This window comes from Myotis daubentonii, chromosome 15 (assembly GCF_963259705.1).
Source record: "Myotis daubentonii chromosome 15, mMyoDau2.1, whole genome shotgun sequence".
Classification (NCBI taxonomy): domain Eukaryota; kingdom Metazoa; phylum Chordata; class Mammalia; order Chiroptera; family Vespertilionidae; genus Myotis; species Myotis daubentonii.
The window spans coordinates 21,284,920-21,311,325 of NC_081854.1; the positions used below are offsets into that span (position 1 = coordinate 21,284,920).

The following is a 26,406-nucleotide window of genomic DNA, read 5'->3' on the forward strand; positions in this document are numbered from 1 at the left end:
AAGCCCACGAAAGGGTGCACCAAGAGTGTCCACCTCAGGTAATTGGGGAGGCTGAGCCACTGGGCCCTATAGGACACCTAGCACACAAAGCCACTCTATCAACACAGGGAAGCAGCCAAAATGCGGAGACAAAGAAACAGATCACAAGTGACAGAAATGGAGGAAAGCAAACTACTGGATATAGAGTTCAAAACCACGGTTATAAGGTTTTTCAAGAATTTTCTAGAAACAGCCGATAAATTTAGTGAGATCCTCGATAAATCTAGTGAGACCCTCAAGGATATGAAAAATGACCAACTAGAAATTAAGCATACACTGACTGAAATAAAGAATATTATACAGAGATCCAACAGCAGACTAGAGGATCGCAAGAATCAAGTCAAAGATTTGAAATACGAAGAAGCAAAAAACACCCAACCGGAAAAACAAAAAGAAAAAAGAATCCAAAAGTATGAAGATAGTGTAAGGAGCCTCTGGGACAACTTCAAGCGTATCAACATCCAAATTATGGGGGTGCCAGAAGAAGAGAGAGAGCAGGATATTAAAAACCTATTTGAAGAAATAATAACAGAAAACTTCCCCTACCTGGTGAAAGAAATAGACTTACAAGTCCAGGAAGCACAGATAACCCCAAACAAAAGGAATCCAAAGAGTCCCACACCAAGACACATCATAATTAAAATGCCAAGAGCAAAAGACAAAGAGAGAATCTTAAAAGCACCAAGAGAAAAACAGTTAGTTACCTACAAGAGAGTACCTATATGACTGTCAGCTGATTTCTCAATAGAAACTATGCAGGCCAGAAGGGAGTGGCAAGAAATTTTCAAAGTGATGAATAGAAAGTACCTACAACCAAGATTACTTTATCCAGCAAAGCTATCATTCAGAATTGAAGGTCAGATAAAGAGCTTCACAGACAAGAAAAAGCTAAAGGAATTCATCACCACCAAACCAGTATTATATGAAATGCTGAAAGGTATTCTTTAAGAAAAGGAAGAAGAAAAAGGTAAAGATAAAAATTATGAACAACAAATACATATCTATCAACAAGTGAATCTAAAAATCAAGTGAATAAATAATCTGATGAACAGAATAAACTGGTGAATATAATGGAATCAGGGAGTGGACTGACAATTCTCGGGGGGAAAGGGGTGTGGGGGGGTGCGGGAAGAGACTGGGAAAAAATCGTACACCTATGGATGAGGACAGTGCCGGGGGGGGGGGGTAAGGGCAGAGGGTGGAGTGGGAACTGGGTGGAGGGGATCTATTGGGGGAGGGAGGAACAACTGTAATATTCTGAACAATAAAGATTTAATAATAATAAAAAAAGACCCCGATTAGCTGAAGCAAAGAAGAAAGAAGAACAAAGTTGGAGGGATCACAATACCAGATATCTAGCTATATTACAAAGCCACTGTTCTCAAAACTGCCTGGTATTGGCACAAGAACAGACATATAGACCAATGGAACCAAACAGAGAACCCAGAAATCGACCCAAGACATTATGCTCAATTAATATTTGACAAAGGAGGCAAGAGCATACAATGGAGTCAAGATAGTCTTTTCAATAAATGGTATTGGCAAAATTGGACAGATACATGCAAAAAAATGAAACTAGACCACCAACTTACACCATACACAAAAATAAACTCAAAATGGATAAAGGACTTAAACATAAGACGGGAAACCATAAAAATTTAGAAGAATCCATTGGCAGCAAAATAGCAGACATATGTTGAAGCAATATCTTTACTGATATAGCTCCTAGGGCAATGGAAACTAAGGAGAAAATAAACAAATGGGACTACAGAAAAATAAAAAGCTTCTGCACAGCAAAAGAAACCATCAACAAAACAACAAGAAAGTCTACTACATGGGAGAACATATTTGCCAATGTTATCTCCAATAAGGGTTTAATCTCCAACATTTACAGGGAACTCATACTACTTAACAAAAGGAAGATAAACAATCCAATCAAAAAATGGGCAAGGGACCAAAATAGACACTTTTCATAAGAGAACATAAAGAAGGCCAAAAGATATATGAAAACGTGCCCTAACCGGTTTGGCTTAGTGGATAGAGCGTCAGCCTGCAGACTCAAGGGTCCCAGGTTCGATTCTAGTCAAGGGCATGTACCTTGGTTGCCGGCACATCCAGTGGAAAGTGTGCAGGAGGCAGCTGATCAATGTTTCTCTCTCATCGATGTTTCTACCTCTCTGTCCCTCTCCCTTCCTCTCTGTAAAAAATCAATAAAATATATATATATATATATATATATATATATATATATATATATATATATATTAAAAAAAAGATATATGAAAACGTGCTCAAAGTCGCTAATCATCCAAGAGACGCAAATCAAAACAATAATGAGGTATCATCTCACACCTGTCAGAATGGCTATCATCAACATATCAATGAACTACAAGTGCTGGCAAGGTTGCGGAGAAAAAGGAATCCTTGTGCACTGCTGGTGGGAATGCAGACTGGTGCAACCACTGTGGAAAACTGTATGGAGTTTCCTCAAAAAATTAAAAATGGAACTCCCATTGGACCCAGTAATCCCACTTCTAGGAATATATCCCAAGAAATCAGAAACACCAATCAGAAAGGATATATGCATCCCTATGTTCATAGCAGCACAATTTACCATAGCTAAGATTTGTAAAGAGCCTAAGTGCCCATCAGCAGATGAGTGGCACAAGAACAGACATATAGATCAATGGAATAGAATAGAGAGCCCAGAAATTGACCCAAACCACTATGCCCAATTAATATTTGACAAAGGAGGCAAGAGCATACAATGGAGTCAAGACAGTTTCTTCAATAAATGGTGCTGGGAAAATTGAACAGCGACATGCAAAAAGATGAAACTATACCACCAACTCACACCATACACAAAAATAAACTCAAAATGGATAAAAGACTTAAACAAGATGGGAAACCGTAAAAATACTAGAGGAATCCACAGGCAGCGAAATTGCAAACATATGCCGAAGGAGTTTCTTCTCTGATACTGCTCCTAAGGCAATGGAAACTAAAGAGAAAATAAACAAATGGGACTACAGCAAAATAAAAAGCTTTTGCACAGCAAAGGAAACCATCAACAAAACAACAGGAAGGCCCAGTGCATGGGAGAACATATTTGTCAATGATATCACCAATAAGGGTTTAATCTCCAACATTTACAGGGAACTCATGCAACCTAACAATAGGAAGATAAACAATCCAATCAAAAAATGGGCAATGGACCTAGATAGACACTTTTCAAAAGAGGACATACAGAAGGCCGAGATACATATGAAAACATGCTCAAAGTCACTAATTATATGAGAGATGCAAATCAAAACGACAATGCAGTATCATCTCACACCTGCCAGAATGTCTATCATCAACAAATCAACAAACAACAAGTGTTGGAGAGGATGTGGAGAAAAAGGAACCCTTCTGCACTGCTGGTGGGAATGCAAAATGGTGCAGTCACTGTGATCCCACTTCTAAGAATATATCCCAAGAAGCCAGAAACACCAATCAGAAAGGATATATGCACCCTTATGTTCGTAGCAGCTCAATTCACCATAGCTAATATTTGGAAACAGCCTAAGTGCCCATCAGCAGATGAGTGGATTAAAAAACTGTGGTACATCTACACAGTGGAATACTACGCTGCGGTAAAAAAGAAGGAACTCTTGCTATTTGCAACAGCATGGATGGAACTGGAGAGCATTATGCTAAGTGAAATAAGCCAGTCAGAGAAAGATAAATACCACGTGATCTCACTCATTTGTGGAATATAATGAAAAACATAGACTGATGAACAGGGACAGATCCAAAGACAGAGAAACAGTGATCAAACTATCAATCCCCAGAGGGAAAGTAGGGGAGGGTGGGGGTAAGGGAAAGAGATCAACTAAAGGACTTGTATGCATGCATATAAGCCAAACCAATGGACACGGACAACAGGGGGGTGAGAGCCTGAGTGGGGGGGGGAGGTTGGGGGTTAATGGGGGGATGAGGACACATTTGTAATACCTTAACCAATAAAGAAATTAAAGAAAAAAAAAAACCCTCCTCAGCTCCCACCTTAGGTTCTGCCTTTGCAGTTCACCCTGATTTGGTTCTGATTGGTCAGTTTCTATGCCAGTCAGAATCAAAAGCTCCGCCTCCTAGGCAGCCATTGACTCCTTGCAGTACACACAGATTTGGTTCCAATTGGTTGGTTTCTATGCCACTCAGCGTCAAAACCTCCACCTCCTAGGCAGCCATTGGCTCCTCGCACTTCACCCAGATTTGGTTCTGATTGGTCGGTTTCTATGCCAGTCAGTGTCAAAAGCTCTGCCTCCTAGGCAGCCATTGGCTCCTCGTAGTTCACCCAGATTTGGTTCTGATTGGTCAGTTTCTATGCCAGTCAGCATCTCTAGGCCTATCTCTGGGCCTGATCAGGGGGTCAGGGCTGATCAGCAGCCCCCGTGGCTGCTGGTGAGGCCCAGAGAGAAAGAAAGGCAAGGGCTGATCAATAGCTGCCACAGAGGCTGTGGATCAGACCTCTGTCCAGGCCTCTCTCTTGGCCTGATCCGCAGCCCCCTTGGCAGTCAGTGCTGGGTCGCTGCACCTGCACTGGCAGCAGTCAGTGCTGGGTCTCCACGGTGACCCAGCACTGACTGCAGGACTGACCTCCAGTGTTTGGTTGTCCATTTGGTCATTTTTGACATTACGGACCCTGGCTCTTTATATATATAGATAGATAGATTAGATCATTTGTCTTGAATAATTGGTGCTTATTGCATGTAACATTATCATATTTAAAATAAATTTTCTTGAGATATTATGTGTGTTTTTTATTAAATCTTTATTGTTCAGATTATTACATTTGTTCCTCTTTTTTCCCCCCAAAACTCCCCTCCTCCCAGTTCCCGCCCCACCCTCCGCCCTCACTCCCCACCCACTGTCCTCATCCATAGGTGCACGATTTTTGTCCAGTCTCTTCCCGCGTCTCCCACACCCCTTTCCCTCCCCAAGAATAGTCAGTCCATTCCCTTTCTATGTCCCTGATTCTATTATGATCACCAGATTATTTATTCACTTGATTCTTAGATTCACTTGTTGATAGATGCATATTTGCTGTTAATAATTTGTATCTTTACCTTTTTCTTCTTCTTCCTCTTCTTAAAAGATACCTTTCAGCATTTCATATAATACTGGTTTGGTGGTGATGAACTCCTTTAGCTTTTCCTTATCTGTGAAGCTCTTTATCTGACCTTCAGTTCTGAATGATAGCTTTGCTGGATAAAGTAATCTTGGTTGTAGGTTCTTGGTATTCATCACTTTGAATATTTCTTGCCATTCCCTTCTGGCCTGCAAAGTTTCTGTTGAGAAATCAGCTGACAGTCGTATGGGTATTCCCTTGTAGGTAACTGAGTTTCTTTCTCTTGCTGCTTTTAAGATTCTCTCTTTGTCTTTTGCTCTTGGCATTTTAATTATGATGTGTCTTGGTGTGGTCCTCTTTGGATTCCTTTTGTTTGGGGTTCTCTGCGCTTCCTGGACCTGTAAGTCTATTTCTCTCACCAGGTGGGGGAAGTTTTCTGTCATTATTTCTTCAAATAGGTTTTCAATATCTTGCTCTCTCTCATCTTCTGGCACCCCTATAATTCTGATGTTGGTACGCTTGAAGCTGTCCCAGAGGCTCCTTACATTATCTTCGTATTTTTGGATTCTTTTTTCATTTTGCTTTTCCAGTTGGGTGTTTTTTGCTTCTTCGCATTTCGAATCTTTGACTTGATTCTTGCGCTCCTCTGGTCTGCTGTTGGGTGTCTGTATAATATTCTTTATTTCAGTCAGTGTATGCTTAATTTCTAGTTGGTTCTTTATCACAACATCGAGGGTCTCATTAGATGTCTTGAGTATCTCACTGCATTTATCGGCGGCTTTTAGACAGTTCTTGAGAGACCTTAAAAGTGTGGTTCTGGCCGAAACTGGTTTGGCTCAGTGGATAGAGCGTCGGCCTGCGGACTTAGGGGTCCCGGGTTCGATTCCGGTCAAGGGCATGTGCCTGGGTTGCAGGCGCGTCCCCGGTGGGAGATGTGCAGGAGGCAGCTGATCGATGTTTCTCTCTCATCGATGTTTCTAACTCTCTATCTCTCTCCCTTCCTCTCTGTGAAAAATCAATAAAATATATTTAAAAAAAAAAAAGTGTGGTTCTGAACTCTATATCCTCCATGGACAATTTTGTCCTGTTTCTTTGTCTCTGCATTTTTTATGCTTTCTTGGTGCACCCCCTAGTGGTTTTTGTGCGCAGTCTTGTTGTAGTTAAGCCTTGATTGTTGTCGGCAATAGTGGGGGTGATTTGACCTCCAGGCTAACTGGCTATGAGAGTCAGCTGTGTCTGCAGTGGGATAGCTTCTGTCCTGGATCTCTAGGGCAGTGCTAATCTAGCATTTGCCTGAGGCTATTCGGCAAATGGCTCTGCGCAGGGCTTGGGCGGGGCGGGTCCCTGGGGATCTACAGGGCGGGCGGAGCAAGCAGTTATGGCTGCTCTCAGTTCCATCCCTAGGGGCTCTGCCTCACAGAGTCCCAGCAACTGCTGCAAACCTCGGAGAGAAAGCTGCCTTCAAGTTCCGACCGAAGCCAGACAGTCCCGCTTCTCCCGTTTGAGTCTGGGTCCCTAGAGACTCGCCCAGATCTGGAGCTCAGAGTCTGAAACTCCCTCCCGATTAAAAACAACAACCGAGCCCTCCGCCGCCAGCCCGCTCGCGTGCACTCCGTACCTGAGTATTTCACTTCAGCACTGCGCCTCCTCTGAGTCTGGGTATGATATTCTCTTTCTTCCTAGTTGTAGAATTTCCACTCAGCCAGCCTTCCTATGGTTCTGGATGATGTCCGTTCCATCTTTAGTTGTTTTTTGAAGAAAAGCCCAGAGTAAGTAGAAGGAAGGAAATAATAAAGATTGGGTAGAAATAAATGACATAGAAAGTGAAAAAAAATTTAATAAAACCAAGAGCTGGTTCTTTGAAAAGATAAATAAGATTGATGAACCATTAGCCAGACTCATCAAGAAACAAAACAAAGAGAGAGGACCCAAACAAATAAAATTAGAAACAAAAGTGGTGAAGTAGCAATTTACACCACAGAAATATAAAGGATTGTAAGAAAATACTACAAACAACTATATGCCAACAAGGTGGACAATATGGATGAAAAGGAAAAATTCCTAGAAAAATATACTCCCAAAGCAGAACCAGGAAGAATCAGGAAAACTGAATAGGCCAGTAACAACTGATAAAATTGAAGCAGTAATAAAAAAAAAACTTCCAGGAAACAAAAGCCCAGGTCTGGATGGCTTCACAGAAGAGTATTACCAAACATTCAATGCAGAACTAACACCTATACTCCTCAAACAAATCCAAAAAATCCAAGAGGAAAGAACACTTCCAAGCTCTCTTATGAGACCAGCATTATCCTAATTCCAAAACCATATAAAGACACTACAAAGAAAGAGAATTACAGGCCAATATTCCTGATGAACATAGATGCTAAAATCCTCAACAAAATATTAGCAAATTGGATCCAGCAATATAATAAAAAGATCATACACCATAACCAATTGGGATTTATTTCAGGGATGCAAGGATGGTACAATATTTGCAAGTCAATAAATGTGATACATCACATAAAAAAATTGAAAGACAAAAATCACATGATCACATGAATAGATGCAGAAAAAGCATTCAACAAAATCCAACACCCATTTTTTATAAAAATTCTCAGAAAAGTGGGAATAGAGGGAGCATATCTCAACATGATAAGGGCCATATATGACAAACTTACATCGAACATCATACTCAATGGGCAAAAACTAAAACCATTTCCCCTAAGAACAGGAACAAGAAGGGATGTCTGCTTTCACCACTCTTTTTCAACATAGTACTTGAAGTTGTAGCCACAGCAATCAGACAAGAAGAAGAAATAAAAGGCATTCAAATTGGAAAGGAGGAAGTACATATAAAACCCTAATGAGCCCTAACTGGTTTGGCTCAGTGGATAGAGCAGTGATGGCGAACCTTTTGAGCTCGGCGTGTCAGCATTTTGAAAAACCCTAACTTAACTCTGGTGCCGTGTCACATATAGAAATTTTTTGATATTTGCAACCATAGTAAAACAAAGATTTATATTTTTGATATTTATTTTATATATTTAAATGCCATTTAACAAAGAAAAATCAACCAAAAAAATGAGTTAGCGTGTCACCTCTGACACGTATGTCATAGGTTCACCATCACTGGGATAGAGAGTCGGCCTGCGGACTGAAGGGTCCCAGGTTCGATTCTGGTCAAGGGCATGTACCTTGGTTGCAGGCACATTCCCAGTTGGGGATGTGCAGGAGGCAGCTGATTGATGTTTCTCTCTCATCGATGTTTCTAACACTCTATCCCTCTCCCTTCCTCTCTGTAAAAAATCAATAAAATATATTTTTTTTAAAAAAGAAAGAAAACCCTAATGACTCCACCAAAAAACCCGACAAGATTTAATAAATTAATTTGGCAATTAATTTGTAGCAGGATACAAATTCAACACCCAAAAATCAATGGCTTTTTTACAAACCAACAATGAATTCTCAGAACGAGAAACTAAACTCACAATCCCATTTACTATTGCAACAAAAATTTAAGATATTTAAGAATAAACTTAAGCAAGGAGGCAAAAGACTTGTACTTAGAAAACTATAGGACATTGAAAAAAAGAGATAGAGGAAGATATAAGCAAGCGGAAGAATATATTGTGTTCATGGATTGATAGAATTTACATAATTAAAATGTCCATATTACCTAAGGAAATCTACAGATTCAATGCAATCCCTATTAAAATATCTACAGCATATTTCACAGATCTAGAACAAATACTCCAAAGATTTATATGGAACCAAAAAAAGACCCCAAATAGCCTTAGCAATCTTGAGAAAGAACGAAGTTGGAGGAATCACAATACCAGATATGAAGTTATACTACAAAGTCACCAAAATTAAAACAGCCTGGTACTGACACAAGAACAAGCATATACTAGATCAATGGAACAGAACAGAGAACCCAGAAATCAACCCAAGCCATTATACTCAATTAGTATTTGACAAAGGAGGCAAGAACATATAATGGAGTCAGGAGAGTCTCTTCAATAAATGGTGTTGGGAAAATTGGACAGATACATGTAAAAAAAAAAAAAAAGGGAGATTAGACCACCAACTTACAACATACATGAGAATAAACTCAAAATGGATAAAAGACTTAAATGTAAGTTGTGAAACCATAAAAACTGTAGAAGAAACCATAGGCAGCAAAATCAGACATCTCTTGTAGCAATATGTTTACAGATATATCTCCTAGGGCAGTGGTCGGCAAACTCATTAGTCAACAGAGCCAAATATCAACAGTACAACGATTGAAATTTCTTTTGAGAGCCAATTTTTTTAAACTTAAACTATATAGGTAGGTACATTGTTATTAACTTAATTAGGGTACTCCTAAGGCTTAGGAAGAGCCACACTCAAGGGGCCAAAGAGCCACATGTGGCTCGCAAGCCGCAGCTTGCCGACCACTGTCAAGGGCAAAGGAAACTAAGAAAAAATAAACAATGGACTACATCAAACTAAAAAGCTTCTGCACAGCAAAAGAAACCATCAACAAACCTAAAAGGAAGCCCACTGTATGGAAGAACATATTTGGCAATGATACATGTGATAAAGGGTTAATATCCAAAATATATAAGGAACTCATACAACTTAACAAAAGGAAGACAAACAATACAATAAAAAAATGGGCAAAAGACCTAAATAGACACTTCTCCAAAGTGGATATACAGATGGCCAAGAGACATATGAAAAAATGCTCAAAGTCACTGATCATCAGTGAGACGCAAATTAAAATGACAATGAGATATCACCACACACCTGTCAGAATGGCTACCATCAACAAATCAACAAATGCAAAGTGCTGACGAGGATGTGGAGAAAAGAACCCTAGTGCACTGCTGGTGGGGATGCAGACTGGTGCAACCATTATGGAAAACAGTATGGAGTTTCTTCAAAATTTAAATATGGCTGGTTTGGCTCAGTGGATAGAGTGTCAGCCTGTGGACTGAAGGGTCCCGGGTTCGATTCCAGTCGAAGGCATATGCCTGGGTTGTGGGCTCGGTCCCCAGTGAGGGGCGTGCAGGAGGCAGCCATTCAATGATTCTCTCTCATCATTGATGTTTCTATCTCCCTCTCCTTTCTTCTCTGAATTCAATAAAAAATATATTAAAAATATAAATAAATATGGGACTGCCATTTGACCTAGTGATCCCACTTCTAGGAAAATACCCGAAGAAACCTGAAGCAACAATCCAAAAGAATGTATGCAGCCCTATGTTCTTAGCAGCACAATTTACAATAGCTAAGATCTGGAAACAGCCCAAGTGCCCATCAGTAGATGAGTGATAAAAAAGCTGTGGTACATTTACATAATGGAATACTATGCAGCAAGAAAAAAGAAGAATCTCAGCCTTTGAGACAGCATGGAGGGACCTGGAGAGTATCATGCTGAGTTAAATGAGTCCGTCAGAGAAAGGCAAATATCACTTGATTACACTCACATGTGGAGTCTAAGTAACAAAATAAACTGCTGAATGGAGTGGATCCAGAGACATGGAAGCATGGAACAGAGTGTGGAATCTCAGAGGGAAGGTGGGGGAGGGTGGGTGGGTGAGAGGTGCTCAACCAAAGAACTTGTATGAATGTATGTATAAGCCATGGACACAGGGTGGTAAAGGCCTGGGGTGGGGGATGGGGAAGGGCTGGAGGACGTCAAGGGGGGGGGGGAGAAGACATATGTAATATTTTCAACAATAAAGATTTATATAAATAAATGTGTTTATAACAGCAAGTTTGTAAATCTGTAAGTTAAAGAAAGAAAGAACTCCTAGCCCAATAAGAAGACAACTAGCCTGGCTGGTGTGACTCAGTGAGGTCACAGTTTGATTCCCAGTCAGGGCACATGTCCGGGTTGCGGACTTGTATGAGGCATACAGGAGCAGCTGATCAATGATTCTTTCTCATCATTGATGTTTCTAATTCACCCTCTTTCTTCCTCTCTGAAATCAATAAAAAATATTCTTTAAAAAGAAGACAATTAACAGTCCAATAAAAACTGGCAAACAATTTGAACAGACATTTTACAAAGAGAATGTGCAAATGCCAGTAAGCATCAGCACTTACAGGAAAATGCCAATTAAAACCACAATGAGATGACAATTCACATCCACTAGAATGGCTAAAGTTGAAGTGAACAAACAAGCAGACATCTGACAATACTACCAATTGGTGAGGGTGTGATGTAACTTTCATACATTGAGGTGCAAATGCAGAATGGTTTCACCACACTGAGGAACAGTGGGCAGTTTCTTATAAAGTTAAGCACACACTGACCACATGACCCAGCAACTCAGCTCCTGGGAATTTACCCAAAACAAATCAAAACATACGTCCCCACAACAACTTGTTCATACCGTCTTAATTCATAGTCACCAAACTCTGGAAACAACTCATATGCCCACCAACAGGTGACTGGATAAACAAATGGTGGTGTGGCCATCGGATGGGTTACTACTCAGACAGAAAGGAATGACTTACATACATGCAAACCATGAAGGAACCTCAAAAACATTCTGTTGAAAGAAAGGAGCCAGACAGAAAAGAGCATGGACCCTTGTTTTACACAAAAATTGAGAGCAGGAAAAACCGCTTCATGGTGACAGAGAGCAGGTCAGCGGCTGCCAGGTGCGCAGGGCGTGGGTAGGCAGGGCTGATGGAAATGTCCTCTCCCTGACAGTGATGCTGGGCACACACCGTATGCATTTATCAAAATTCATGGACTGTAAAGGGTGGAATTTATTATATGTATATTACACCTCAGTGAAGTTCATATTAAGAAACCAGCCCTAGCCAGTTTGGCTCAGTGGATAGAGCGTTGGCCTGCGGACTGAAGAGTCACGGGTTCAATTCTGGTCAGGACACATGCCGGGGTTGTGGGCTCGATCCCTAGTAGGGGGTGTGCAGGAGGCAGATTATCAATGATTCTCTCTCATCATTGATGTTTCTATCTCTCCCTCTCCCTTCCTCTCTGAAATCATAAAGATAAATTTAAAAAAAAAGAAAGAAACCAAAAACAGCCCTGGCCGGTGTGGTCAGTTTGTTGCAGGTTCCTCCCTGCACTGCAAGGTTGTTGGGTGCGATTCCCCATCAGGGCACATGCCTAGGTTGCAGGTTCATCCTCATTGGAGCATGTATGGGAGGCAACTGACCCATGTATATCTCTCATATCGGTGTTTCTCTCTCTCCCCTTTCCTCCCTTTCTAAAAATCAATTAAAAACAAACAAACACCCCTCGATTTCCTAGGGGTTTAGACCCTAAGCTCTGGATCACATTCACCAGGTCTGGTCCTGCTCCACCATCTGTGTGATGTGTGACCCTGAACAGGTCCCTTAATCTTGTGCATCAGATGCCTCCTCTGCAAAATAAGAATATCTACCTCAGAGAGTCATGTTAAGGATTGAAAGAATGATTAGCACAGTGGCTAACATCGTAGGACTCAGGAAATGTTAGCTATTGAGATATATATGTATGTATTCATATATGGAAATATAGTTGTATATATTTGCACATATATATTTGCAAAACATATACAGGGTGGGGTAAAAGTAGGTTTATAGTTCTGAATATGCAAATCTGAGTTTATTCTTGTATTATTTTTATTAATTATTGAATTATTTTTATACAAGCAACGGTAAACCTACTTTCCCCCATCTTGTATATATTTCAGTTTCCCCCCAAATGTATAGTATATATGAACTGTTATAGAAAAAAAAGGGCTAGAAGGAAACACACACATACTAAGAGTGACTATTACCTGGATCGTGAAATTGGGGCTGATTTTAATTTTGTTATTCAAAATTCTGAATAAGCATACATACATCTTATAATCAGAAAGGAGGTTATAAAAAGGGTAAAAGCTATAGGCTGACGTAGGCCCCAGGATGCTCACGGAAGCATAGTTTGGTTGTAGCAGATGCTGTGACAGCACCACTTTCGTGCTGTTCCTCCTTGCGATGGAACATTGGGCAGCCAGCAAAGTGACTGAAGTCAGACACAGATTTGCTAAGTGACACAAATGAGGCCAGTGGGTGAGGATGCTACCACTTATGCAATGAGGGCAAGGAAACTGCATATGCGTGTGTTTACAGAAGATTTTTTGAAAGATACACAAGAAATGAAGACATAGGTAACAGTAGTTTACTCTCATAAAGGAGGACTTTCTTTTGCATATACATAATATTTTAAAATTTATTTTGAAATAAAAATGCTGTAACTGTAGTACAAACATTCTGGTCAGTGTGGCTCAGGGGGTCAGTGGTTAGAGTGTCGGCCTGCGCACTGAAGGGCCTCGGGTTCGGTTCCTGCCAAGAGCACTTGCCTGGGTTGCAGGTTCGATCCCCTTCCCGGGTGGAGGCTCATGCAGGAGGCAACCAATCAACATTTCTCTCTCTCCCTCTCTCTCTCTCTCTCTCTCTCTCTTTCAAAATCAATGGAAAAAATATCCTCCAGTGAGGATTAACAAAAACCCACATTTACCTCCTACATCCATTGAGAATAAGGTGAATAGGCTTTCTGATAATCGTCAAAGGCTTTATAGTGTATTTTTTACAAATAAGAACATTCTCCCTCGTGTCCACTGTAAGGCAATGGTGAAAATCAGGAAATCAATAGGATGAATCATCACCAGCGAATCCAAGGACCGCAACCACTTTTATCAGTTGTGCCAATAACTGTACTTTACGCTGCATACTTCTGAAATTTGTATATGTACAAACGGCTTTACAAAAATTAAAAAATACATTTTATAATAGTTGACAAATAAAAAAAGTAAAAACTAAGCTATTCAGCAACAAATCCTGGAGGACCAGGGGATTTCAGACTTTGTCAGGTTTTCCACTGGAAGAGGTGACCCAGAAATGGAGCCTTTTTTGTGTGTGTGTCAATAAAAGCTTTAGGAATATCTTCACATATACTTTTTTTTAAATCCTCACCTGAAGACATGCTTAGAGAGAGGTGCGGGGGGTGTGTGTGTGGGGGGGGGGGGAGAAATATCAATGTGAGAGAGAAACATAAATCAGCTGTCTTTGTACATGCCCAGACTAGGGATCAGACAGCAACCTGGGTATGTGCCCTGACTGGGAATCGAACTGGCAACCTTTCGGTGCACAGTACAATGCTCAACCAACTGATCCATTACGGCTGGGCACTTCACACATGCATTTACAATCAAGTTGATAACAAGTTAGTAAAGTGTGTTAGGCAACTCAAATTTGAGTTAATTCAAAATTCTTTTTTAAAAAATCTCAATACAGACATTGATAGTGACTCGTGATGATAGATGTGCAGCGAGCTTGTCCTGGAACTCATGAAGATAATCATATTGCTTTATGGTCTGTATTGCTCCAGATCATCATGGGCTGTCTATGGCTTGCTGTGGAGATACTGTGTCAGACAGATATAGTATGAGACAAGTGGCTAAGACAAGATCTCCCAAGTCTTCCATTGTGGTTTTTTGGTTATTTTTTGAGAGGGGGGGGGGGGAGGGAGAGGAAGAGAGAGATGGAAACATAGATGAAAGAGACACATTGTTGCACGTCCCTTACTGTGGGGAGGCATGCGCCCTACCCAGGAATCCAACCAGTGACCTCTTGGTGCATGGGGTGATGCTCAGTCCAGTGAGCCATATGGGTCGGGCCTTATGGTTTTTTAAATTATTTTTAAGAGAGAGTGGAAGCTCCTCCACTATTTCACAGTAGCTGGCTCTGTCAGGAGTCCCTCCATCTGGGACAGGATGATGAGAAACAATGCCATGCTGCTGGTAGAAGTCCAAAAGGTTTGGGACTCTGTATTTTCACAGTTACCCTCTGGTGCAGAAAACAAATATGTTTTGTGTATCAAAACTCTAGTTCTTCTGTATCTTTTTGGGTATCTCTTCTAATATCTTTAAATTTACAACCTGGAAAAGTACATAAACCAAGAAACTGAGAACAATTCACTCGTGACAGGGGTAGCCCTGATATAGAAATTGGAGTCTGTTCATTTTCAATAACCTACTTCCCCCACCCTGTGTATATTTCAATTTTGATGAGCCGCAATGCCCCCCCCCGCCCCCACCAGTCCCGCTGTGGAGCCATTTTAAAGTGGAGCCAGAGCAGCCCTTGCAGAGGACTGCCTCGCAGCCTCACTCCCTGAACCTTTGAAATGTTTGAACAGGCAGGATAACCTTTGGACTGGGCCAAACCAACACTGTCGTACAAACAATCATTCGGAAAGCTAACAGAAAAACAGACATCCTGATATTATGGACTTTCTTTATAATCAGTAACTAGCCATGTATGGATAGCTAAAGAGTAACTTAGCTTGCTAGCACCAATGGACATTCCTTTCTTCTGTTCATGTAATTATTTCCTTTCCTTTTTCTCATAAAACCCCCTTGCCTTCACCCTAAAATCAGGACACCATTTGGGTTTCTAAGCAGATCTATGCCCCCAACTGCCATTCTGTGATCTCAAATGTTTATTGCCCTTTCGTTTTCACCTTTTCTAAATTTTTTGTTTTTAGGTTAACAACCTCATTCCTCGGCCCATCCAGGGATGTACTCTGCAGGGCCGCATGTGTGGGTGGCTTCAGCCCACGGGGCAGAAAAACGGGTTCTAAGAAGCGTCGGGTCCTGCAGCCGGCCTGGTCTCCCCACCACCCGGCCCTCGGGTTCAGGTTGAGTCAGAAACCAGACTGCAAGCTCCCTCGGGGGCGCAGTGGGTTCCGGAGGTTCCCCGTCGGGGCGCCAGCCCCGCCCAAGTGGCTTATGGCCGCGGGGGACTCTGCACCGGGACGAACCGGCTCTGGTTCGCTTGGGAGGCCGAGCTACGCGGACCGCAACATGGGCCGGGAGCTCCGGACGCGGAACTGCTGCTCACTCTCCTGGAACCCCAGCTGCACCTTTTCCAGGACTGGCTTCTCTCAATAAACTTTGCTTCCGCTAAAAAGAAAAAGAAAAAGGAAAGAAAGAAAGAAAAAGAAGGAAGGAAGGAGGGAAGGAAGGAAGGAAGGAAGGAAGGAAGGAAGGAAGGAAGAAAGAAAGAAAGAAAGAAAGAAAGAAAGAAAGAAAGAAAGAAAGAAAGAAAGAAAGAAAGAAAGAAAGAAAGAAAGAAAGAAAAGAAAGAAGGAGAAAAGAAAGAAAGAAAGAAAAGAAAGAGAGAGAAAAGAAAGAAAGAAAGAAAGAAAGAAAGAAAGAAAGAAAGAAAGAAAGAAAGAAAGAAAGAGAGAAAGAAAGAGAGAAAGAAAGAAAGAAAGAGAGAAAGAAAGAAAGAAAGAAAGAAACCAGAGGCCTCGCTGGCCACCAGAGAAGGGAGAGGTCTGTTGGGTGAGCGGGTTCCTGGCCTGCAGCCCCATGAACCGGACGTTTCCGAGCACCGGCCCGACACACTGTGCGGGGCTCCACGCACAGGCCAGACGCACGCGGGGGGGGGGGGGGGCGGGGGGGGGCGCCAGGCTCAGGGCGCTCGCTACCCTCAGCCGACTCCCGAGGCCATTTGGTGGTGACTCAAGGACCCCCTGACCCTAGATCATCACCCGCTTGGCCGGCGGGGTGAGCTGGGCTTCCGCCCATGAGCACACGCTCCCCTTCCCGTCCAGAACCACTTGGGGCAGCCGAGGGGAAAGAGAATGGGCGTGGGGCACAACAACCCGCGGGGACCCAGGAGCCCTGCCCTTCGCGTCCCGCCCCGTCGCAGGGCACCTCCGTACAAGTCAGCCTGGGGGGAAGGGGCAGATGGGAGGCCGGTGACGCCCCATCCGCTCCCCAGCCCCGCCCCGCCCGAGCGTCTCTAGGCACCTGAGGCCCGGGAAGCACGGAGAGGTGGGGGCCCGAGGGTAGGTGACGGGGCCGGAGACACTGCATGCTCCACCTCCCGGAGCTCGGGTCTCCGACGGAGCAGGCCTATGGGGTCCCTTCCCCTGTCCGCAGAGGGACAGCTCCCTTAGATCCGTAGAGAGGGCACCAGGAAAGGCTTGAGACCCTCAAAACTCCACCAGGTCATAGCTGCCCACCTTCTGCTCTGCAAAGTGCAGCTGCGAGACCGGCGAACCCCCCAGCAGATCGCACCCTCCACGGCCATCAGAAGGCACCAGCCTCCCAGATCCAACCCGGATCCGCCCCCGCCCCGCCCCGCCTTCCCCGCGGTCGCGGTGCGCCCCCAGCCCGTGCGCTCCGATCTGAACTGCTTCCCGCCCTCGGGAAGGAAACACTGACACACGCCGTGCAGGCGCCCAGATGAGGGGCGAAGACTTTATTGCCATCAGCTCCAGGCTCCAGGCTCCAGGCTCCGGCGGCTCAGAAGACCTTCACCGACTCCAGCTGCAGGTCCCCGCCCACCTCCAGCAGCCGCACGCGCGCCGGCGGGATGCGGTAGCGGAAGTGGTGGATCTCCGCGTCGCCCACCACCGCCTGCGGGGCCGGAAGGCGCTTCACTCAGGTTGCCGGGGCCACCGCGGGCTTCTTCCCACTCCCGCCCGCGCCCGGTGACCTCGGCAACCGCGGAACCCAGGGCCCCGACGGGAGGTGGGCGGATGTTCCTTCTAACCTAACCCCTTGTCCCGAGGGTGCCACGAGGGGCCAGTGGGCACCCGAGTGCTTTGTGGGTGTCGGAGTGCATGTTGTTAGCGCGGACCCGGCGGCCGCTGCCTCGCTCCGGACGCGCAGATTTAAAGTGGCGAGCGGCGGGCGGTGGGGGGTCTGCAGCGACCGCTCCCTCCGGGACGTGTGCCTGTGCCCTGTCTCCCAGCCCATCCCCGCCCCTGTCACGGAGGCCCGACCTCAGGTGCCAATGAGCAGGGAGCGGGGTCTGGGGTGGAAGTGGGGCCAGCCTCTGCGGGGGTCACCCGCGCTCCGGGCACTACATTCTTGCTCGCTTTGCCCTTGTCCCTGCACATACGTGCCCTGCAGACGCCAGGAGCGGGCACCACGGGAGGGAGAGAGACTGAGGACACCTGCCCAGCTCTGTCCACGCCTTTGCTCCCCCCTCCACCAAGGGCCTGGCTGGCCTTGCCCAGCCCCAGGAGGGATGTGATCCCGGTGCCCATCCCTGTGGCAGAGACACACCTTGAAACCCTCTTCCGTGGCGATGAGGAGCACGTCGAAGGGCTGCCCGCGCTGAAAGGGAAGACCGTGGCCGCGCTCCTCCTGGCCCCAGCCGCCGCGCTCCTTGGTGTTGAAGACCACTGTGGACTCGTCCAGCCGGGGGTTGAAATGCAGCGCAGCCTCAGCGCCCTCCTCCTCGCTGCACAGCAGGTTCACGTGAAACCTGGGGAAGGGAAGGGGGTGGGGAGTGGCCAGGAGGAGATGTCAAGAGCCATGAAGCACCCAGACCAAGGCCAAGGGCCAATGAATTAAGACTCGCCATTGAACAAACGCAAGTTTACAGGGACCTGAGTATGTCACACCCCACAGAGGGAGGGGCTGTGGACTGGAACAGGGAACCCAGATGCCAGGCAGGCCAAACAACTTGCTGCACACACATCACCCAGCAAGGACTGTGATGCTGTGGCCTGGGTTGCCTTCATTCCCACAGAGCCTGGGAGTTGGCAAGGAGTTGTGGTGCTGATGGCCAGGGTGCTCATGATTCCCAGGATGCCCCCGGTTCCCAGAGGGCTGGGAAGACTGCCAGGGACCCAGTGGTCACAGGCACCCAAGTCCCAGGAAGCCATACAATTGATTGCTTAGGCTCTCGGATGCCCAGGATGCATCCAATCACAGGACACACTCCCAGAGTTCCTGGTGACTCCGTTTGGAGGTCCTAGAACTATAGGTAGGAGGCCTGAAATGGTCTTGGAACCCACAGATTCTTAGGGACCCGCCTCCAAAATCAGGGGACACATTTGTGGGAACACCAGATTCCAAAGGTTGGTAATGGCCTGGGGATTCCAAACCCTGGTGGGCAAAGGTGGCCCTGGGGCCCTCACCTCTGGGCTGTAAGAAGTCAGAGCCAGCTGGGCTGAGGCCTCCGCGCATCCCCACCCCTTACCTCTGGAAACTGGGTCCCACTGGAGTCTCACCTGCGAGCCTTGTCGGGGACAACACCACGAATTCTCATCACGGTGCCCACTCTGACACCCTCGGGCAACGAGGTCTTGTGTGGCACGTTCTGCAAGAGTCCGAGTGGGAGGGCATGAGTGAACCGGGGTACCAAGGGGGTGAGACAGATGGGTCACCCCAGGTAGCAAACCACCAGGACCCAGACCAGCACAATCAGAGAGGAGAAAGGCACAGAGGGAAGCAGAGAGTCAGACACAGAGTTGTTAAGGGAAGCACTCAGGATTAACAGAAAAATATTCAGGGAGAGAAGCCAAGGGGACATGGGAGCATCGGGATGGGGATGGGTGGGTCCCCCCAAAAGGCAGCCTCCGGACACTTCACAGCACAGCTGACCGACCACCCACTTTCTCCTCTGAAACAGCAGACTTCAGGCAGGCCCCAGCCCCTCCCCTAGGCTGGTGCAACCTTGGGTCCAAGGCCCCCCAACCCTCAGACCCTAGAACACTCACAGAGCTCCCTGCCATGGCTGGGACGGTGGGACAGACAATGGTGGTGTCAGGAATGGCTGCTGGGACCTTAAGTTGAAAGCAGGTGTGGCTGGGCCTGATGACTCACCCCATGTCTTTCCAAATCCACCACCCACACCTGGCACAGACCCTGGCCCTGGGGCCAGGGTGGCCCAGCACCCTCTTCCTGGGGCCTCTCACCCTTCCCTCCATCCAGGCCCTTTTCCAGCCGCCATAGCCCAACACTCTAGAGAAATCCAGGCTGGGAAGGGTGGGGTGGGGTGGGGGGAATGCTGAAAGGTGGCTCTGAAGTCAAGGAATAGGAAGGGTGGGGGAACTAGGCAGAAACCCCTCCTACAACCTAGCAGCCCTCCTACAGGTGAAGAGGCTGCTCCAGACGGAGAGTGGAAACTTTGGGTGGAGACAGCCAGACTCAGCACCTGGTCCACACCTCCCCCCCCACCCCCAGGCTTCCCAGGCACTCCCCACCCCCCTCACCACACAGGAGGCTCCCCAGGTGCTGGTGGAGCCAGTGCCTTGGGGACAGAGGATGGGCAGCTGCACTTAGGGGAAGGCGCCAAGCTCCCCGTTTGGTGGTGGAGAAAGCGCAGGCTTAGAGAGGGGCAGCCTCCCCCCAAAGGCCTCTCAGCCAGGAAGGGCCCTGCCTGAGCTGGAGTCCAGGGCTGTGTGCCAAGGGCATGTCATCAGACTTTAAACATCGAGGACAGTGGGCTTGAGGTTATAGTACCAACTGCTCAGGGTGGAGAGAGTCCATGATGGACTCCATGGCTCTTACCAATGAGGTGGCCATGTCTGGTCCCAGTCTACTGCTACTGTATCCCAATGGCACAGCTTCACCCAATTGCCTCATGGGATGCACATTTCTTCACAGGCTGCCAACCTGCAAGTCCAAGCTTGACTTTGGTGTTGGGCCAGATGAATTCAGTCTGCTATCAGCTTGGTTTCTGGTTTATTCCTGATAGCTCAGATGTGCGCACCCTTGATGATTCTTACTCATTTGTGGAGATTATCTTCACATCAGTGCTGGAAATACATTTTCGAGAGCATGGTTCTGCATTTTTAAATAAGTAGTGAATGTACTTATTCACAGTACTGTATTCTCAAGCTCTACTTCACACTCATAAGTCGTGCGGCTCTAACAGAATACTTCACCGAGTTTTGTCCAATACATAGGAGACCTGGGCAACCACCACCCCAATCCAGTTTCTTCCAGTCCCCGAAACAACGGCCCCCTCCACCTGCCCCAGGACACCATGTCACTGCTCAGCATTCAACAGCCTCCAAGTTCACTTGTCATGACATGAAGAAGAGCGGTGGCCAGCAGGCTGAGTGTGCCGGTTTCTGCAGCTCCTTCGGGAAAGAATTCTGCTGCTTGTACCCACGGTTGTTGTAGGAGTTGGAATCCCACGCTCTCAACGTCAGCTTCTTGGAGACTTCAGGCTGCTTTTGTTCACAGCGGAGATAATCCAGGGACTGCTTGGGTTTGTATATACACTCACCAGTCACAGCAGAGCATTTACTGTATGATTCTATCCATACTAGGTCCCTGGAGTAGTCACATCCACAAGGACAGAAAGCAGAATGGTGTCTGCCACGGCCTGGGACAGGGGTGGGGAACTAAGTTTAGTGGGAACAGAGCAGAGGTGGGGAAGGTGAAACAGCTGGAGATGCATGGTGGGATGGCTGCAGAACAATATGAAAGTACTTAATCACACAGAGTGAACCATAGCCCATTCAAAAATGGTTACAAGGTGAATATTCCATTACTTATATTTTAACATAATAAAAACTTCATTTAGAAAAGACGTTGGCCCCACCCCCAAGTAAAGACCAATTCATGAAACCATTAGCTCAGAAGTAGTCCTCTAATTCCACTCCAAGGTCACATATTCATGGTCTTTCCCCTTTTCCCTATCTGTACCTCCTCCAATGAGTGGTCTGCCATCCTGCACCCACACAGTGCTTCTTCCCCAGGGGACCCCCTCCTGGCCTTGCTGGGTGAAGTACCACTCAGTGGGCCCCACCCTTGAACCTCTTCCCTGCTCAGGGCTGGGCACCCCCTCTCGTGCTTCCTTCCTTACCCTCCAACCCCACACCCTGAGGGTCAGCCCGCTCCTTACCTGCTCCTCTGACACCCCAGCTGGATGCAGCCCCCAGGGTAAAGGTGGCCCCTCAGGACCCATGGGCGCTGCCCCCTAAGGAGGCAGCCCTTGCTCACCCACCTAAAGGCTGTAGGGCCCAATAGTCCAACAGAGGAAGGAAAGGAAGAAGCAGAGGAGGAGCAAAAGGTATTCACAGCCACAGTGTGGAAATTACAAGAATTCATTATGACTTGGAGACTTTTTTGGACAATAGAAATATGTCAAATTAATCTAAAGCAAAATTCCCATGAAGCCTAAAATATGTAAAAAAAGTATAACAAAATCAGTTTATCAAGCAAAAAAAACCCACACGACAGATAAGGATTACTTCATATATTTATAAATAGAACTTAAGGCTTCCTCGATTAAGAAAAACATCAGGTTTTAGAATTTTTTTTTTTAATTTGAAAATTCATTTACAAAACCCAAGCAGTCCCTGGATTATCTCCGCTGTGAACAAAAGCAGCCTGAAGTCTCCAAGAAGCTGACGTTGAGAGCGTGGGATTCCAACTCCTACAACAACCGTGGGTACAAGCAGCAGAATTCTTTCCCGAAGGAGCTGCAGAAACCGGCACACTCAGCCTGCTGGCCACCGCTCTTCTTCATGTCATGACAAGTGAACTTGGAGGCTGTTGAATGCTGAGCAGTGACATGGTGTCCTGGGGCAGGTGGAGGGGGCCGTTGTTTCGGGGACTGGAAGAAACTGGATTGGGGTGGTGGTTGCCCAGGTCTCCTATGTATTGGACAAAACTCGGTGAAGTATTCTGTTAGAGCCGCACGACTTATGAGTGTGAAGTAGAGCTTGAGAATACAGTACTGTGAATAAGTACATTCACTACTTATTTAAAAATGCAGAACCATGCTCTCGAAAATGTATTTCCAGCACTGATGTGAAGATAATCTCCACAAATGAGTAAGAATCATCAAGGGTGCGCACATCTGAGCTATCAGGAATAAACCAGAAACCAAGCTGATAGCAGACTGAATTCATCTGGCCCAACACCAAAGTCAAGCTTGGACTTGCAGGTTGGCAGCCTGTGAAGAAATGTGCATCCCATGAGGCAATTGGGTGAAGCTGTGCCATTGGGATACAGTAGCAGTAGACTGGGACCAGACATGGCCACCTCATTGGTAAGAGCCATGGAGTCCATCATGGACTCTCTCCACCCTGAGCAGTTGGTACTATAACCTCAAGCCCACTGTCCTCGATGTTTAAAGTCTGATGACATGCCCTTGGCACACAGCCCTGGACTCCAGCTCAGGCAGGGCCCTTCCTGGCTGAGAGGCCTTTGGGGGGAGGCTGCCCCTCTCTAAGCCTGCGCTTTCTCCACCACCAAACGGGGAGCTTGGCGCCTTCCCCTAAGTGCAGCTGCCCATCCTCTGTCCCCAAGGCACTGGCTCCACCAGCACCTGGGGAGCCTCCTGTGTGGTGAGGGGGGTGGGGAGTGCCTGGGAAGCCTGGGGGTGGGGGGGGAGGTGTGGACCAGGTGCTGAGTCTGGCTGTCTCCACCCAAAGTTTCCACTCTCCGTCTGGAGCAGCCTCTTCACCTGTAGGAGGGCTGCTAGGTTGTAGGAGGGGTTTCTGCCTAGTTCCCCCACCCTTCCTATTCCTTGACTTCAGAGCCACCTTTCAGCATTCCCCCCACCCCACCCCACCCTTCCCAGCCTGGATTTCTCTAGAGTGTTGGGCTATGGCGGCTGGAAAAGGGCCTGGATGGAGGGAAGGGTGAGAGGCCCCAGGAAGAGGGTGCTGGGCCACCCTGGCCCCAGGGCCAGGGTCTGTGCCAGGTGTGGGTGGTGGATTTGGAAAGACATGGGGTGAGTCATCAGGCCCAGCCACACCTGCTTTCAACTTAAGGTCCCAGCAGCCATTCCTGACACCACCATTGTCTGTCCCACCGTCCCAGCCATGGCAGGGAGCTCTGTGAGTGTTCTAGGGTCTGAGGGTTGGGGGGCCTTGGACCCAAGGTTGCACCAGCCTAGGGGAGGGGCTGGGGCCTGCCTGAAGTCTGCTGTTTCAGAGGAGAAAGTGGGTGGTCGGTCAGCTGTGCTGTGAAGTGTCCGGAGGCTGCCTTTTGGGGGGACCCACCCATCCCCATCCCGATGCTCCCATGTCCCCTTGGCTTCTCTCCCTGAATATTTTTCTGTTAATCCTGAGTGCTTCCCTTAACAACTCTGTGTCTGACTCTCTGCTTCCCTCTGTGCCTTTCTCCTCTCTGATTGTGCTGGTCTGGGTCCTGGTGGTTTGCTACCTGGGGTGACCCATCTGTCTCACCCCCTTGGTACCCCGGTTCACTCATGCCCTCCCACTCGGACTCTTGCAGAACGTGCCACACAAGACCTCGTTGCCCGAGGGTGTCAGAGTGGGCACCGTGATGAGAATTCGTGGTGTTGTCCCCGACAAGGCTCGCAGGTGAGACTCCAGTGGGACCCAGTTTCCAGAGGTAAGGGGTGGGGATGCGCGGAGGCCTCAGCCCAGCTGGCTCTGACTTCTTACAGCCCAGAGGTGAGGGCCCCAGGGCCACCTTTGCCCACCAGGGTTTGGAATCCCCAGGCCATTACCAACCTTTGGAATCTGGTGTTCCCACAAATGTGTCCCCTGATTTTGGAGGCGGGTCCCTAAGAATCTGTGGGTTCCAAGACCATTTCAGGCCTCCTACCTATAGTTCTAGGACCTCCAAACGGAGTCACCAGGAACTCTGGGAGTGTGTCCTGTGATTGGATGCATCCTGGGCATCCGAGAGCCTAAGCAATCAATTGTATGGCTTCCTGGGACTTGGGTGCCTGTGACCACTGGGTCCCTGGCAGTCTTCCCAGCCCTCTGGGAACCGGGGGCATCCTGGGAATCATGAGCACCCTGGCCATCAGCACCACAACTCCTTGCCAACTCCCAGGCTCTGTGGGAATGAAGGCAACCCAGGCCACAGCATCACAGTCCTTGCTGGGTGATGTGTGTGCAGCAAGTTGTTTGGCCTGCCTGGCATCTGGGTTCCCTGTACCAGTCCACAGCCCCTCCCTCTGTGGGGTGTGACATACTCAGGTCCCTGTAAACTTGCGTTTGTTCAATGGCGAGTCTTAATTCATTGGCCCTTGGAACTTGGTCTGGGTGCTTCATGGCTCTTGACATCTCCTCCTGGCCACTCCCCACCCCCTTCCCTTCCCCAGGTTTCACGTGAACCTGCTGTGCAGCGAGGAGGAGGGCGCTGAGGCTGCGCTGCATTTCAACCCCCGGCTGGACGAGTCCACAGTGGTCTTCAACACCAAGGAGCGCGGCGGCTGGGGCCAGGAGGAGCGCGGCCACGGTCTTCCCTTTCAGCGCGGGCAGCCCTTCGACGTGCTCCTCATCGCCACGGAAGAGGGTTTCAAGGTGTGTCTCTGCCACAGGGATGGGCACCGGGATCACATCCCTCCTGGGGCTGGGCAAGGCCAGCCAGGCCCTTGGTGGAGGGGGGAGCAAAGGCGTGGACAGAGCTGGGCAGGTGTCCTCAGTCTCTCTCCCTCCCGTGGTGCCCGCTCCTGGCGTCTGCAGGGCACGTATGTGCAGGGACAAGGGCAAAGCGAGCAAGAATGTAGTGCCCGGAGCGCGGGTGACCCCCGCAGAGGCTGGCCCCACTTCCACCCCAGACCCCGCTCCCTGCTCATTGGCACCTGAGGTCGGGCCTCCGTGACAGGGGCGGGGATGGGCTGGGAGACAGGGCACAGGCACACGTCCCGGAGGGAGCGGTCGCTGCAGACCCCCCACCGCCCCGCCGCTCGCCACTTTAAATCTGCGCGTCCGGAGCGAGGCAGCGGCCGCCGGGTCCGCGCTAACAACATGCACTCCGACACCCACAAAGCACTCGGGTGCCCACTGGCCCCTCGTGGCACCCTCGGGACAAGGGGTTAGGTTAGAAGGAACATCCGCCCACCTCCCGTCGGGGCCCTGGGTTCCGCGGTTGCCGAGGTCACCGGGCGCGGGCGGGAGTGGGAAGAAGCCCGCGGTGGCCCCGGCAACCTGAGTGAAGCGCCTTCCGGCCCCGCAGGCGGTGGTGGGCGACGCGGAGATCCACCACTTCCGCTACCGCATCCCGCCGGCGCGCGTGCGGCTGCTGGAGGTGGGCGGGGACCTGCAGCTGGAGTCGGTGAAGGTCTTCTGAGCCGCCGCCGGAGCCTGGAGCCTGGAGCTGATGGCAATAAAGTCTTCGCCCCTCATCTGGGCGCCTGCACGGTGTGTGTCAGTGTTTCCTTCCCGAGGGCGGGAAGCAGTTCAGATCGGAGCGCACGGGCTGGGGGCGCACCGCGACCGCGGGGGAGGCTGAGGCAGGGGCGGGGGCGGGGCGGGGGCGGATCCAAGCCAGATCTGCGAGGCAGGTGCCTTCTGATGGCCGTGGGAGGGTCGCGATCTGCAGGGGCGGGTTTGCGGGTCTGGCAGCCACACTCTGTAAAACCACGGGCTTGGTCCTTGAATGCCCGGACCGCTGAGATGGTACTTGAAATCTATCAGCTCTCCGCTCCTACCCTCTGGACCCCACCTCTCGGTGCTTCCCTGGCCTCTGGGTGCCTGGAGGCATTCGGGCGTGGCGGGGCTGGAGAGCAGATGGGGC

The 26,406-nt window shown here is 48.1% G+C and overlaps 2 protein-coding genes and 1 pseudogene across 2 annotated transcripts; 1 reads left to right on the forward strand and 2 right to left on the reverse strand.

Moving 5' to 3' along the window:
• Nucleotides 1-14,415: 14,415 nt before the first annotated feature.
• LOC132217184 (cyclin-dependent kinase inhibitor 3-like) lies at nt 14,416-17,022 on the reverse strand (annotated as a pseudogene).
• A 423-nt stretch (nt 17,023-17,445) lies between these two features.
• Nucleotides 17,446-19,842, reverse strand: LGALS7B (galectin 7B). The gene is made up of 4 exons (XM_059666647.1): nt 19,665-19,842; nt 19,176-19,264; nt 18,223-18,424; nt 17,446-17,568 (listed from the first exon to the last, which is right to left on the reverse strand). Exons 1-4 carry the CDS (start codon nt 19,677-19,679, stop codon nt 17,455-17,457), a joined length of 420 nt encoding a protein of 139 aa, XP_059522630.1. The 5' UTR covers nt 19,680-19,842; the 3' UTR covers nt 17,446-17,454.
• Nucleotides 19,843-23,584: 3,742 nt separating this feature from the next.
• LGALS7 (galectin 7) lies at nt 23,585-26,028 on the forward strand. The gene is made up of 4 exons (XM_059666646.1): nt 23,585-23,747; nt 24,148-24,236; nt 24,989-25,190; nt 25,846-26,028. The coding sequence occupies exons 1-4, from the start codon at nt 23,733-23,735 to the stop codon at nt 25,957-25,959; spliced, it is 420 nt and encodes a 139-aa protein (XP_059522629.1). The 5' UTR covers nt 23,585-23,732; the 3' UTR covers nt 25,960-26,028.
• Nucleotides 26,029-26,406: the final 378 nt, after the last annotated feature.

Excerpts from the sequence above, each read along its gene's own strand:
- LGALS7B (XM_059666647.1), bottom strand. Across the intron at positions 18,425-19,175 it reads GTCCCCGACAAGGCTCGCAG|GTTTCACGTGAACCTGCTGT; the intron begins GTGAGACTCCAG and ends TCCCTTCCCCAG. Across the intron at positions 17,569-18,222 it reads CCACGGAAGAGGGTTTCAAG|GCGGTGGTGGGCGACGCGGA; the intron begins GTGTGTCTCTGC and ends CCGGCCCCGCAG.
- LGALS7 (XM_059666646.1), top strand. Across the intron at positions 24,237-24,988 it reads GTCCCCGACAAGGCTCGCAG|GTTTCACGTGAACCTGCTGT; the intron begins GTGAGACTCCAG and ends TCCCTTCCCCAG. Across the intron at positions 25,191-25,845 it reads CCACGGAAGAGGGTTTCAAG|GCGGTGGTGGGCGACGCGGA; the intron begins GTGTGTCTCTGC and ends CCGGCCCCGCAG.